The sequence below is a fragment of the Periplaneta americana genome, chromosome 13 (genome assembly GCF_040183065.1).
Source record: "Periplaneta americana isolate PAMFEO1 chromosome 13, P.americana_PAMFEO1_priV1, whole genome shotgun sequence".
Taxonomy (NCBI): Eukaryota; Metazoa; Arthropoda; class Insecta; order Blattodea; family Blattidae; genus Periplaneta; species Periplaneta americana.
This window is the reverse complement of record NC_091129.1, coordinates 98,425,650-98,441,693: the sequence shown is the minus strand read 5'-3', so window position 1 is coordinate 98,441,693 and position 16,044 is coordinate 98,425,650. Positions and strand designations below refer to the sequence as shown.

At 35.1% G+C, this 16,044-nt stretch overlaps 1 protein-coding gene across 10 annotated transcripts in view; it reads left to right on the top strand.

Moving 5' to 3' along the window:
• The window catches only part of LOC138712148 (dual 3',5'-cyclic-AMP and -GMP phosphodiesterase 11-like), a 1,303,168-nt gene that overhangs the window by 900,422 nt on the left and 386,702 nt on the right, over positions 1-16,044 (top strand). Inside the window, exon 1 of one of the 10 annotated variants that reach the window (XM_069843624.1) lies at positions 7,259-7,820. The exons of 6 other annotated variants lie outside the window; for them this stretch is intronic. Coding sequence is in view for 2 of the 4 variants with exons in the window: in XM_069843625.1 (XP_069699726.1) it covers positions 7,799-7,820 (22 nt within the window). In the remaining 2 variants the exon portion in view is untranslated. Of the gene's footprint in view, positions 1-7,258; positions 7,821-16,044 lie in introns of those variants that run through there. 3 more of the 10 variants (XM_069843625.1, XM_069843626.1, XM_069843627.1) reach the window with 3 other exon arrangements.

The window sequence follows — 16,044 nt, the reverse complement described above, 5'->3', positions numbered from 1 at the left end:
GATACCGTAATGCAGGGAAAAAATGCTGAATATTTCCAAAAATTTTACTGTTGTAAGCTGTACCTAACCCCTTAACACGGTGGAACAAATACGACAGGCCTTCTACAGAGCAGACATCGACGAATATCGAACTTCGCCATACTCGACAAATTTGAACCGAACATAGCGCCTGTAATACAGGACACTAGTACGCACAATGTCAAATATTTTACTGTCTGACGATATATTCAGTTGGCTTGGTTAACTTGTTACTCATTTATTATTTATTTACTCTGGTGAGTTACGGCCATCAGGCCTTCTCTTCCATACCACAATAAATGTAATAAAACTACAAGAAAATTTTTACATCATCATCATCATGCAAATTAACCTAATATAGTAACGTGTGACAAAATGAAAATAATTTAAAAACAACAAATTTAAATTCAAAATAATAATGCAAATTACTCTAACTAGTGGTTTCCAAAGTGTGGGTCGCGCACCCTTGGAGGAGGGGGTTGTATAAACATCCGAATGGGTCGCGAGACGATTTACAAAAGAAACAAAAAAGTCTTATTAATATACATTTACGTTATATTTAGAAACATAACCATAAAAAATGTTGAACATAAAATGAAAAGTGTTTCAGTAGCTAAGTACATAATACAGTAAATAATAATAATAATAATAATAATAATAATAATAATAATAGCATTAATAATAATGATGATAATAATAGACTAATAATAATAGCAGAGTCCATATAGATCAGTTTCTGTCAGATGCGTTTTCAATTCACTGTGGGCTAAAGCAAGGAGATGCACTATCCCCTTTACTTTTTAACTTTGCTCTAGAGTATGCCATTAGGAAGTTCAGGATAACAGAGAGGGTTTGGAATTGAACGGGTTACATCAGCTGCTTGTCTATGCGGATGACGTGAATATGTTAGGAGCAAATCCACAAACGATTAGGGAAAATACGGGAATTTTACTTGAAGCAAGTAAAGAAATAGGTTTGTAAGTAAATCCCGAAAAGATCAAGTATATGATTATGTCTCGTGACGAGAATATTGTACGAAATGGAAATATAAAAATTGAAAATTTATCCTTTGAAGAGGTGGAAAAATTCAAATACCTGGGAGCAACAGTAACAATGTAAATGATACTCGGGAGAAAATTAAACACAGAATAAATATGGGAAATGTCTGCTATTATTCGGTTGAGAAGCTTTTATCATCCAGTCTGTTGTCAAAAAATCTGAAAGTTAGAATTTATAAAACAGTTATATTACCGGTTGTTCTATATGGTTGTGAAACTTGGACTCTCACTTTGAGAGGGGAACATAGGTTAAGGGTGTTTGAGAATAAGGTGCTTAGGAAAATATTAGGGGCTAAGAGGGATGAAGTTACAGGAGAATGGAGAAAGTTACACAACACAGAACTTCACGCATTGTATTCTTCACTTGACATAATTATGAACATTAAATCCAGACGTTTGAGATGGGCAGGGCATGTAGCACGTATGGGCGAATCCAGAAATGCATATAGAGTGTTAGTTGGGAGGCCGGAGGGAAAAAGATCTTTGGTGAGGCCGAGACGTAGATGGTAAGATAATATTAAAATGGATTTGAGGGAGGTGGGATATGATGATAGAGACTGCATTAATCTTGCTCAGGATAGGGACCAATGGCGGGCTTATGTGAGGGCGGCAATGAACCTCTGGGGTTCCTTAAAAGCAGGTAAGTAAGTAAGTCGTAATAATAATAATAATAATAATAATAATAATAATAATAATAATAATGTCTCAGTTCTATGCAGGTAAACCTTGTACATTGTGACAGGGCTCATCTGCGTAGCAAAGCCCACATGTAGCTGTTTCCCTGGTTACGTACTTTCCGCCGATAGCGAAGGCCTGGCCACGCGACAGTGGCGCGCGCCGTCGTCACACCTTATCTGTCGCACTTCCTCTTATCGCCTCCCCCCACGCCGTCGCAGCGACAGTTACTTTTAAAAATATCCATTATTCCTGAAACTGCTATTTCGGACCGGATGCGAACCAGCTAACTGCACCCGTGCTGTGACACACTTAACGGCACGTTGCAGGATTTCACGACCTACCAATCTCGTCAAATAACGCCTTTAGGATCAAAATCATAGTCGGCGCTTATGAATGAGAAACCCTTAACTGATCATTTCCTGTTTAGAGACATGTCTCGCCCACATAGGAGAGAACACTCATTCCAATAATTGACTTGGGAAGTGAAATTAAATGTCACTCATATCCATTGATACTTGACCAGATGAGCGTTATACAGAGTGAGTATAAAGTCTTTCCCTGATTATAAATATTTATCACTGAAAAAAACTGCGCTAGATATAGGGACGTGGTTTTCAACAAATGATACCTCTACTTACGAAATTTTCATGTATAACAATATGCGCTTCATTTGTTTCCCGGAGATAATCTAATCGATACTCGATTTCATGCCCTGTCTCTCGCCAAAATCTGAATTGTCCGACCCCTAAATCCGAACATTATATCTGTTGATTTTTCCGGAGGTATGAAAGATTGCCTCATCAGAAAAACAAACTTGCTTAAGATAGTCATTGTGTCGTTCAGTTCCTTCCAGATTATCCGCAGCAAATGCAGCACTTCGAAATCGGTCGTCTGGCAACAAAGATTGCATAATTTGCATTTTGTATGTATGAAATGTATGTATTTATTAACACTACAATTGGGTATACACCCGGTGGCAGTTATATATATATATATATATATATATATATATATATATATATATATATATATATATTATACAATAATACCATTATAATTCTACAATAATTACAGCAATAAAAGAAAAAAAATAAACCTAAATTTATTTCTAACTATAAATAAATAGATGCAATAAACCTAGGACTATAAATAAAAACTATTCTATAATAACTCGCAATAAGCAAAAGTAAACTAACCTATTTCACCCAACTATTACCAATTTAAGTAATTACAAATCACCTTAATTAATTACAAATCAACTTAATTAAATATCATCTTAGTTAATATTACATATCACCTTAATTTATTTACATATCAACTAAATTACATATCATCTTAATTAATTACATATCAACTTAATTAATTACATGACACAATTTAGATATTTACACTGCACCTACAGTTACATTTTCAGTCTAATCTTCCCAACCTTTCCTTAAATGTATTGATTTTGAGAGAACCACCCTGAAAGGTTGCCGCAGGTAAGCTGTTCCAGTCTACTATTGTGCGATTAACAAAGGCAAATTTTGCCACGTCCGTTCTTTGTTTTCTACATTTAAACTTCCTAATATGATCTGCCCTGCCTAAGTATGATGGTGTTGCTAAAAGTATGATGGTGTTGCTAACGTGTACGTGTAGAACTGTAAACGTCTGTGCAACATTTTTCACACTTCCAGAAAATTCAACAGATATAATGTTCGGTTTTGGGGGTCGGAAAAACGAGATACTGGCGACAGACATGGAATTAAATCGAGTATCTATTAGATGTTCTGCGGGAAACAAACGGAGCGCATATTGTGTACTGTATACATGAAAACTTGGTAAGTTGAGATATTTACTTGGAAACCACGTCCCAATATCTAGCGTAGTTTTTCAGTAATAAATGTTTATAATCAGGAAAAGACTTTATGTTCATTCTGTATATCACTTTACTAGCCAGACAGTATGTGTTATTTCTGGATACCAACCAACCAACCAACCACCAACCAACCAACCACCAACCAACCAACCTACCATGAGCCACCTCGCTCGGTTCCTTTGTTCATAAATATTGTAAAACACAACTTAAAGTGTTGTAATTCCATCTGAACGTCAACAACGAATAGACCTACTGATAAATTTATCGTAATCATCTAACTTCTGAACTTGGACAAAGAACACAACATTTGCCTGTGTGTTCCGTGTAATCGCTGTACCTTAAACTTTCGAATGGAAATGTCACTGAGCAACAGTAATCATATTTGCCAAGAATTCTGGAAACAATTTCATATAAACAAAACAAAGGTCGAAAACAAGAGATAAATCTGTAAGATGGCAGATAAACGCTTCATTTTGTATTGAATAGCAATCATATTGATGTTCGCACGCTACATTGTTATTAAGGGCTGAAAGATATAATCACTTTGTAACGACTTTCTGTAATAAGTTGATGCTTACGGTATTGTTTGAAATATTATACCGGTACTCATTATTTAATTCGGTTATTTAACTACGCTACACAGATTTCAAGGTTTTCTTGCGTCGGTGGATTTGATGAATGCGAAACGGTGTCTTGGCGAGAAGAGACAGGATTCACTATGAGTTACCTGACATTCGCCTTACAGTTGCGGATAACTCTGAAAAATCCAACCAAATAATGAACCGTACTGAGAGGGGGGTCGATTCTACAACTTAATAATAATAATAATAATAATAATAATAATAATAATAATAATAGTAATAATAATAATAATAATAATAATAGTAATAATATAGTGAACGTAGTCAGAATAATAGTCATAACAGTGACATTATTATTATTATTATTATTATTATTATTAATTATGCACTAAGACGCTTAGGGGAAGGGTGAAACTAGCGCACAGTTAGCTCTGGTGAATTTGGAAGTGAAAATCATTGAATTTATATATATATATATATATATATATATATATATTTGTGGAGATGTGAAAAGTTAAGGATTTATAGGGATTTATTGAAAAAGGAACATTGTTGGAAAATGTAGTAGCTAAATAACGTTTGAAATGAGAGCTGCATCGTAATGGCAGTAGGAATGTTTTACTTTATAGTGAAAGAAGGAAATGTAGGAATATAAAACACGCGATACTATGTAACGTGAAGAACGCATAACTTTTATTAATGGAATAAGTACTCAAAAATAGTGAAAGAGAATAAATAATAATAATAATGGCAAAAAGCACACAGTTTTCGTAATGCATCTTCGTTTGTACAGATACGGAATTAAAATTGGGAGTGAGTCTTGATGGGAGTCCACCTGTATGTAGGCAACAATTTCGCACGATTGTCCACAAGTAGCAGATATACAGGGGCTCTTGTTTACTACACATGCGTAGTGTGTTGTAAGCGAAACTTACACAATAGGGTAGCTCCAAATTTTATTTCCATATTTATACATCCGCCGTTACACTACCTTATTACAGACCGGTACTGACAACATCACAAACCAACAAATATCACTAGTCTTTGCCCAGCGCTTGAAAATCCATCACAGATTCATGTATAGGTATGCCAACAATACAAAAGTCTATAACAGCCTTAGGCATAAAAGGAGAAGTGACAGAGATGGAGAAACCCCCCACCCATGTTCTTTTCGCTTACAACACTTTATAAACAAACACACAGTAAGCCTCTGTGCATCAGTGGTGGATTTTAGGCGACCTGCGAGAGCCGAAAATACGTAAAAGATATGATGCCCGCCTGATACAATCCGTCACTGACCTTCCTGTCTGCTCGTACCGCGTCAAAGCATTACTGTCTCAGCCGGAAAAAGTGGGGTGGGGAGTTAGTGATAGTCATAAGTGACTCAATTGAGGTATTAGCGCCCAGGCGTGGCCTGAACTAACCTAACCTAACCTATCACAGATTCGTATATGCAAGGCATAACAAAAGAAATTGTAAATTGTACTGAGGTTATATCAGCGTCGCCGGTGTGCCGGAATTTTGTCCCGCAGGAGTTCTTTTACATGCCTGTAAATCTACTGACATGAGCCTGTCGAATTTAAGCCATCGACCTGAGCCGGGATCGATATCACAACCTTGAACACAGAAGACCAGCACTCTACCGACTGCGCCACCCAGGTTGATGCAAGGCATAACAAAAGTCTAAACTAACCTAACCTAACCTAACCTGTCAAAGATTCGTATATGCAACGCATGGCGTGAGTGTATCTAGCGTGAAACTTTCATAATGTCTCCAAAGGTCTCGAAAGCAGGGAATACCGACGGAAGGAATGCGAATGAAACAATGAAGAGCGGTCGACAGGAAAGGTCACGAAATAGCTTGAATGATATTCAAGAGTACAGTCGGATGAGAAATGTCATCGATAGAATCAGTCTTACATTGTGATAGTTACATTACGACTTTAGTTTGTTCCATTGCATGTGAATACGTGTCTTGTATTGCTCGGTATCATTATTTCATTCGTAAACATATGTTGCGCGTTTAATTAGCCTCGAATTTTTCTCTTGCTACTTCTTTATTTCCACAGCGATGTCTTCATTTGGTCATATTCTTTTCCACACCTGTGGAGTAACGGTCAGCGCGTCTGGCCGCGAAACCAGGTGGCCCGGGTTCGAATCCCGGTCGGGGCAAGTTACCTGGTTGAGGTTTTTCCGGGGTTTTCCCTCAACCCAATACGATCAAATGCTGGGTAACTTTTGGTGTTGGACCCCGGACTCATTTCACCGGCATTATCACCTTCATATCATTCAGACGCTAAATAACCTAAGATGTTGATACAGCGTCGTAAAATAACCCAATAAAGTAAATGTTAATCTTCTTGGAAGAGACAGTACTTCCATCGGCCCGATCTCTCGCTCCCTCGGCGTGCCTACTTACACACGTCAAAACAGACAGCAACGCCACCATTGCTTTTCGGTGATCGTCCCTTGTTCGAGCTTTATGCTTGAGGAGAGAGCTATAAATACTTAAAGATGTATAAGTGGAGTACAAAGGGCACTAATTGTGCACGCGTTTAGTCAGGGGAAGTAATAGTGTCAGAAATATTAATGCAGAAGATTTTTTGTAGATTTGTAGATTTTTTTATTCTTTGTGCCAGTAAAGAAGAAAAATGCAAAGATTTTTATTTTTCTATTTAAATTACATGTAAGGGAAAAGGTTTATTTATTTTTAACGAATATTTATATGGAAGAAGATATTTTTCACTTTATACACGTAATGTCCTGAATTTTTTTTTTAATTGAAGAGTTTAATGTAGCCCATTTTACTGTTGTACTGTGTCAGAAAAAATCAATTACACGATTAATTGTCTCTGGTAGGTTGATTGTGAAGAGGGTGGGGGAGTGTAGGTGTCACGCAGCGTTTAATAGCATTGACGTAGTTTTATTATCACCACCCCCACCCCTTAGGTCCCCCCACTCTTATTCTTACGGAACTGTTCCCTGTACCTTCCTGCTGGACGCCGCGCCGGAGTTAGCGTGTTCGGCAGACTGTCTCGGAAAGACCTTGTCCGCTCTTTATCTCTCTCTCTCCGTCGGCTGGCCGCGCCAACACAGGCTACGTTCGTACGCCAGGCAGAGTGTAGCTCAGTTCCGATGTGACTACCATCCTGGTCGGTCCGATGGAGCACGCTCTGCCACTGTTTACTGTGGCAGTTCCCGAGTGTTACGCGAGACAGTGGAAACAACCGATTCAAAATTCAATCTGTTAATTGTACAGTATTCCTGTCAATCGATTTAAAATCAAATAGTGGACAAAGTGTTAATTTTCTCAGTTTTCTTCCGAAATAAAAAGAAAATCTAAAGATGTTTTTGTCGATTCATAGATTTCGAACACTAGTTGTGCGTCGATTTGTTTATGTGATTCGTTTCTAATCGAGTGCAAATTGTGTTTACTATATTGCCAGTGTGGTTTTATTTTTTTTTTATGTTGTTTTGATTGTGTCGGCGACGACATCTATTATCACATCCACTGTGCGTGTGCATACAGGAGATGTCGCAGCGGAAGCATGTGACTATAGAAGTGCGTGTGACCACCATTCGTGAATAAAACAAACCTCGGATTAATGATTTTTAACTGGTGTTTCGGTAGGTGTAAATCCATTACATTTTTTAATATGAAATTAAGTTGTTTGGAGTTCATACTAACTTTGTGCAAGTCCTATATTCTTAAATATTTTCGTGTATAAGTCAATGTTTAAAATCTAATTTACAGTATTGTAGCATTATATTATTTTAACTTCATATCGGAGTTTAGTCTTGGCTTTGAATGATGAAAATATGAAAATGAAAGTGTTATTTCTTTAATGTAATTTTATTAGCCTACATTTGGAAGTGATTTCAATTAACTAACCGCTAGTGTTCGAATTGAAGGGCGTTGGGATGGGGAAGACGGGGAATATTCTCCCATCTGGATTTCTTTTTCACAACTTCAATGTTCGTATATTCGCCTCCAACCGGGGAAAGAAAATTCTCCTCTCTAAATAGGCCTATATTTCCTACACCTTCCTGAATAGCGATATTTTTCCTGAAATTGCATTTCCGAGAACTAACTTTTATTTTTCATGCGGCGGCCAAAACATTTTTTCCTCTAGAATCAGTTTGCTATAGTGAGCTTATTCGAATGTCATATGTAAATATCATCTGGATTTCAACGTAAAAAAATTATCCTTTAATGTACGAGTAAGTATAGCACATTACACATTTTGAATTGCCTTTTTTTTTGTACTGTCACAAAAGTATATGTATTTTTTATACACGTTGTTGCTGTTGTTTTTGTAATACGATTTTGTAACTGATTGGTGAATTATCTATTACCTATTAAATCGTATCATAAGCAACATGGAATAAGTTGTTAGGGTAGAGAAATTCAAAATACTTGTTAGGTGCAACATTAATAGACTATAAATGACTTTATAAGAAAAAACACTAACAATAAACTTTAAAACCGAATATGTTCTAATTGATATAGGCCTAAATACTTAGAAAAAATAAATAAAAGATTCGGTGTCAACGAAAAATTTTCCCCCATCCCTCTATAATTTTATCAATTCGAACACTGCTAACCACTGTTAAACGAACTATCCCATGCATGTTGCGGATGCATTAAGCGGTAATGAGTGTATATTTTGTGTGGGTCGATATTCGTGTATTATGTCATAATCCCAGATATATCGACACTGGGACACATTTCATTGTTAACGGTGCCATAGAGTTCTCAGCTTTAGTAAGTTAAGTTATCATAAATCCAGGACAGATGATCCTGCGTATCTTACATAATTAAATTTGTATTACAGCTGATTTCATGTATTAAAACTAATTATATAGGGCCTAAGCTTTTAATTTTGTTACATTTTTGCTAGATTATGAAATTTCATTTGAATTATTGATAAAGTCTGGATAAAATAATGTCCTATGACAGCCTGATCTATACAGAAAAAATCCACGATAATACAGTGTTCAAATCCTATCAATAATAAATCAACTTCCAAAGAGGGCAAAGAATAAAGATAGGCCTACTATATAATACCTAATACATACAGTACGAGTATTATAGTACTATTGTTTTATTTCAATACAACATTATATGAGGCGCCAGCAATGTTGCCAACTTTAGCGACAAGTCGCTAGATCTAGAAGTTTCGAGGGGGTGTCTAACTACAAAAAAATAGGAAATTGTAGCCAACGATTTTTCTGGAGTTTTTATTAATGCATGGGTGTGCGGACAAAAGAGGCTAAGTGACATTTCAGCGAAAATTGAGTTGAGTCAACATTTAGATAGAGAAATGTGAGTAGAACATTGTTTAGAATGCGTTAAGTCATAGCTTTGAAATTAAATATGAAAGAGAATTGCGTATGAACTTAAAAAATTGTTTCAGCGATCGTACATATTTCGTCAAAATGTGTTTTTTGCAATTCCCTCAAAGCTTAGTTTTGGTGACTTACTCCCTTTTGTACGCGCACCCAGGAATTACTTGGCGACAAAATTAACGATTTTTACGTGTAGCCATTTTAACTGTTTTTAATATGTATTTGGAAACATGAATTTTGTATTTTGACATTTTAAATAGTATTACAGAGAAAACATTTTTCTTGGTACCACGTATCATGACAACATCTTGGGGAATCCCCTGGTGAAATTATCGCGTTGTTAAATTTTGTAGTCCACACCTGTGGAGTAACGGTTAGCGCGTCTGGCAGCGAAACCAGGTGGCCGGGTTCGATTCCCGGTTGAGGTTTTTCCTGGGTTTTCCTTCAACCCAATATGAGCAAATGCTGGATAACTTTCCGTGCTGGACCCCGGAGTCACTTCACCGGTATTGTCACCCTCATCTCATTCAGACGCTAAATGATAAAGCGTCGTAAGATAACCTACTAAAAAAATAAATGGTGTAGTACTTTATCAACAGTAAATGTTTGAGTGGAGGTGTACCAGTAGGGCCTACAAAGATTTTGCCTGGGCCAACAGCTTTCTGTTTGCTATGGCCGTATTTCCTGTAACCTATTCGAATGCCTATTTAGCCAGTTTAACTTATTGAAACCAAAACTACGCAACAGAATTCATATCAAGACATCTAGTGCTATACATTATGCCAGAGACACCTTGAGTATTTTGAGGAAAAAGTGTTACACATACGAAATTTCGTGAAAGTGTTCTGCGGAAGACTGGAACTACTGATGTGTACATAGTTCCACTTCGTGCCTATATGAATCCTTGTCTTCACGTCAGCAGCTACAGTAGAAGAGGAGGATATGGATCTCTATATCTAAAAGTTACTATACATTTTTGCTATTGCTAATCTTACCCATTTCATTAGATACGTTATTTTTCTTGCTTCTAAAATTCAATTTAGCGACTTTTCAGCGATATTTGAGACATTGGCGACTTTGAGGTGACAGTAGTTGGCAACACTCGGTGCCAGGCGACATTGACTACGACATTCAACCCAGGTTGGAAAAATTAATAAAACATGCCTAATTTTGTAGAAATGAGCAAAAAATTGCATTTTTCCAACTTTTCTTACATTCCGGGACAAATAATTCAATCCAGGACATATTATTAAAATCGAGAACGATGCTGGGAAATCCAGAATGTCTGGCAACCGTGGTACAATGTATGAAACATGAACGATTACAGTTTGTAATTATTAAGGTTTAATTCTTAAGAGTTAAAAATTACATTTCATCTGTTACTAACCGAATTAATCAAAATCTTATTGGAATAATAAGTTGTCCTAGTGTAGTACTTATTCAGTACGTGAACGACCACAAATATTATCAGAAAATGCAGGTTCTAAGTTTCTAAAATTTTATAAGAAAATGAACTCACATTTGGACAAAAATTACAAGGTACCGCAACAAGACTTATTAGAACTTAAATATCTTATAAAAGTATAAAAAAATGTTACTAATAATATTTTTAAACCAGTTTTATCAAAGTATGAAAAAAAAAAAAAAAAAACAAAAACAAAAAAATTCTGCAGTTACATTTTGGTAACCATAACATTGTTATGATCTCTCTTATATCTTTAATATTTTTCCTGCATGTAATAAACACTTATTTCTGAAAAGTAGACTACTCTCAGACATGTAGAGGTGTTTATTTTAATACAATTAATTTTTTATTTGTCCTATATAAAATATAATAAAATTTGTGTAATGTTTTGTGATTACTTTTTCTATTTTCAAAGAAATGGGGATTATTCTAGTCTACTTTTTGCATAAATGCATGTTAAATCAGTGTACAAAATTTCAGAATTCTACCTCTTATGATTGTGGAGTTATGAAATAATATGTGAAAATTTGGAAATTTTGGAAAATTTAATTTAAAGTGAAAAGTGAATTCTAAAAAATATTGTTAGTAACCTTTTTTATACTTTTATCAGATATTTAAGTTCTAATAAGTCTTGTTGTGGTACCTTGTAATTTTTGTCCAATTGTGAGTTCATTTCCTTATAAAATTTTAGAAATTTAGAGCCTGCATTTTCTGATAATTTTTTTTTTGGTTGTTCACGTACATATACCCTTAATGAATACTTCTGATTGAAGTATTTAAAATTTTTATTTTGAAGTTATTATTTTGTTTTTGGATGACTTTTTTATTATGACTTTATATTTGGCTTCAACAGTAGTACCTAAAGCATTACACTATGTAATTATGTCAAGATAAGAATAATACCTATATTTTACGTTTCGAAATTGACGAATTTACCTTTCCACACAATTCATTTTGCTGAAATCAGATTAGTTTAACATTAAATGATAGTAAGTCATGAGTTGAGATATTGTTGAAAGGTAAAACGGAAGTGAAATAGTGATATTTTATTACATCAGATGAAATGAATATGCGATTTAAAACACATAGTTGTTGCTAAATTAAGATCTTTGACGTCCACCGAGTTAATTTGACTGTTTTTAAATATAGACTCTTGAGTATACTTGGGTTTCTCTTGCTCTGAAGGTCCCCTGGAAGAACAGCTGTTACTTCCAAGAATAAACTTCTTCGCTTGTAGCTCCTTGTCTTTAGCGGAACAGTTGTCCATTCCGATGATTTTACCAACTCACCTTGATGAAAAGTACCGGAATTCCCTTTGACCTTAGGTCTACATACTTCAAATTGCTACGGATTGCCGTCTTCACAGATGCCACAATTCTGTCTTAATGTATGAAACCTGTAGTTTAGACCTAATCTTTACATGGAATACGTAACTCTGATAATGTCTATCAGTAGTAAAGTAGTAATGTTGAATGATAGCTTATCAAGTAATTGATAGGCCTATACATACGATACAGTTAGATATCGCAGTAAACAAACTCGATATATGTACGGTTCTTCCTTTCTTTCTCTTCCTAAGAATTTCTTCTTATGGCTATTTAGCCTATTATACAATGTTTTTCGAAAGTAACTCTTAATTGCAATTAAAAGTCAATGCTGGGATTTCGGGCAGAAATCTCATACACGTTAAAACTTGTATTTGTAAACGAATATTTTTAAGAAAACAAAATAGCTATTTTTTACGACTGTTGTGCGATTTATGACGTCATCGAGAACATTTTTAAATAGCATCCTATAGTTTTTGTAATATCATTTTTATGTAATACTTCATTTGTTTTATACAGAAGCACTATGGTTATGGTTGCTATGGTAACAATTTTATCGTTGATATATTATTTTCGTTAGTTCCTGTATAATGAAAGCATTTTTATTGATGAAATCTACATAAAACAAGATGAGAAAATGACAGAATTCAGATTCTGGTGATGATAGGGTTTGGTGACGGAAGATGTAGCCCAAACAACAAGAGATATGCAAACTTTTTACGAAAGTCATTCAAATCGGATACCTTTCTGTCAGCAGGAGAGAAGCAAAATTCATAGAACATGAACATGCCAGAGACATAAAAAAGATCATTTTCTGTCAAGAATAACTGACTTGTTTTATACCAATTGCAGTCCAACCAATTACTGAATTTGTGTTCGGATTGCAACCGTATTAATTTGTATGTAATTTCAACTCAAAGAAGGGGTTTTAGAAATTCTAGAAAAAGGGACATTTTGAGTACTGCTTGTAGCCTTATAGTGAGTATACTTTCACGTTGACATACTGTATAATACGATAGGGCCTAATTAATTTCGAAATATAGTAGAACTCCAATTATACGGACTACTAGAGGATAGTATGATCCGGATAGCCTATGCAAGAATCCGGATAATTGAGTCGGAAGTGAAAATAATCTAGAAACAAACAGTAGTAAGCTCCTGCATGTATTAAAAGTGAAAAATGACTATAGGCCTACAGTTTATAATGAACAAAGTTACACATATTTAAACAAAATAGATTAAAATTATAAGAACTCTTCACATTCCATACAGAACAGAACTTTACGCAATATGTATGGTAGTCCAATACACGAAATAAAAAAACCCAAACATACGCAACTTTCTTTGAATAAACAATTTAAAACTTTCTTGAAACGTGATCCGGATAATTGGAGTACTACTGTACTGAAGAAAGTGTTAATGTCATTATAAATTTGGGTGATGTTCATGTTTTAGGGACTTTTTGTCACTAATCTATCTCCTCATCAAACCCTACCTAACTTAGTCACTGACAGTGAGACTACTTGTCACAAAGGGTGAACAGGAGGATGAGGATGGAGAGATAGAGAAGTAAACAACATTTTCTCGGTAAAGCCTTTGTTTCTCTGAACCGACGCATGCGAGTTGCGAGGTGCGCCTCGCACAAATTCGGACTACACGAGAGATTGAATGGTTTCTATAACTGCGGGATACGCAGATCTCGTACCTCGCAGCTATAGAAACAATTCACTATCTCTCCTGTAGTCCGGATTTGTGCGAGGCTCGCCTCGCACTTCGTAACTCGCATGCGTCGGTTCAGAAAAACCAAGGCTTTAGAACGGCACAAGTGAACGCTAGACCCATTGCCTATAGGCCCTAAAGTACGGCCAAATATTATTTAAGTCATACTCATATTAGTTCATTTTAAAGTACCTACACTTTATTTTTTTGAAATATTAAAATAACGTTTCTTGATATGCTGCCCATAGTAACAGTTCAGGACGGTTGAATTATAGCAGAACGAACTTTTCTTTCGACTTTTGACAGCTGGCTAGCCGATTGGCTTATGGGTCTGCTATCATGGAAACGTTGCCAACTCGCTGTTACTGCTAGGACGAAGAGAACAGGGGGCGTCTAAGGTTAACCTTGGTTGCCATGACAACCCATAAGCCACGCGGCTAGGGAGCTATCAGAAGTCGAAAAAAACGTTAATTCTATTATAGTCACAAAAATAAAAAACTAGGACACGAATTTATCATCAATGAAAAGTTTTCGAGCTACCGTTGATAACTACTAACTTGTGCTAAAATGTTTGGGCATTTCTCAATAAATGCTTATAGAAACACGTATTTGGCACATAGTGACTTACTCGAGGGCAATGAGAAACATTGAAATATATGATTATTCCCTTTCTTTAAAAAAATTGAGAAAGTTCTTCAGTTTTCTTAAGACGTTTCAGTGAACAAAGAGATAAATGAAGTCAAAGATTTGTAAGGAAACAAAGTAGTGCCTTTCTAAGAAATATAAGATTTTTCTAAGTAATAAGTACTCAAAAACGCATCCTATTGTCTTACGGGGAGGTAGAGGTGAATATTTCAAAATCCACAAAATTTATCCGACTTGTTTGAAATTGATCATGGATACTAAGTATGTTATTAGTAATGGACATGCCAAGTTTCAACTTTCTAAGTACAATAGTTCTGTAAATATTAATAATTTTATAAAACTTTATATCGTTTGATATAAAATGCTCCATGCACCATATTGTAAGAAATTTTCAATATGTCTTTTTATTTATATGTTCAGAGGATGTATATAAATAATGATAAGTATTAGTTTATTATGGGAATAATATAGTAATACAGTTATCTTGGTTTTAATTTCACACTTTTAAAGGGCACAAAATCAAAAACTAACATCGGAATATGAAAATAAAGATAATAAAAATGGAAAAAAACAAATTTTCATTTTTTCTTCAGTTTTATTCGAAAATTTCACCTCTGCCTCCCCTTAAGTAAATACCTGGATTCGCCACTGGTGAGATTCCCGTGACGCGAGATAACACGAAGTCGTGTGAAGACGCAATTTTATTTTTAGTTAAAGTACAGCTAGCAGTTTTGTCAAATTTTGATGACAAGTATCTAAAACATTTTCATTCAAGGATAGAAAAACTGAAAATGTTAAAAATGTCCGTAATGTCTGTACAGAAAGTGGCCTAATGTATTCCACTCTACAGTAGGCCCCTATATAAAAACGAATTGCCAACAAAACCATCCTAACACGTAGCAGAAATTGTCATTTACAGATGCGGGCATTGTTAAGGAGTGCCTTCTAACTGTATATGATACTTTATTTTCTAAATTTCCAAATACAAAACACATTACTGGTGAAATGAAGCAACAAATCAACCTGCTCCTATTGATATGATTTTGCAGAAGAGTATCAGAATCCACACGTCAGCTTCAAAATACCAGTAATATGTAAGTGTGAGTTCTGTTACTTTATATTGAAATAATAATAATAATAATAATAATAATAATAATAATAATAATAATAATTTAATGATAAAAAATTTGCGCAATTTTTAATACTGTGAAATGCATAGTGGCTCTCGGCAAATTACTACGAGTATTTCTCACTTTTGGCTCGCGTCTGAGTACCATTACTGTATACAGACAAACCATACGTCATGTTTGAACACTATTTATCAGGGATTCTGAGAGTCTATATCTCT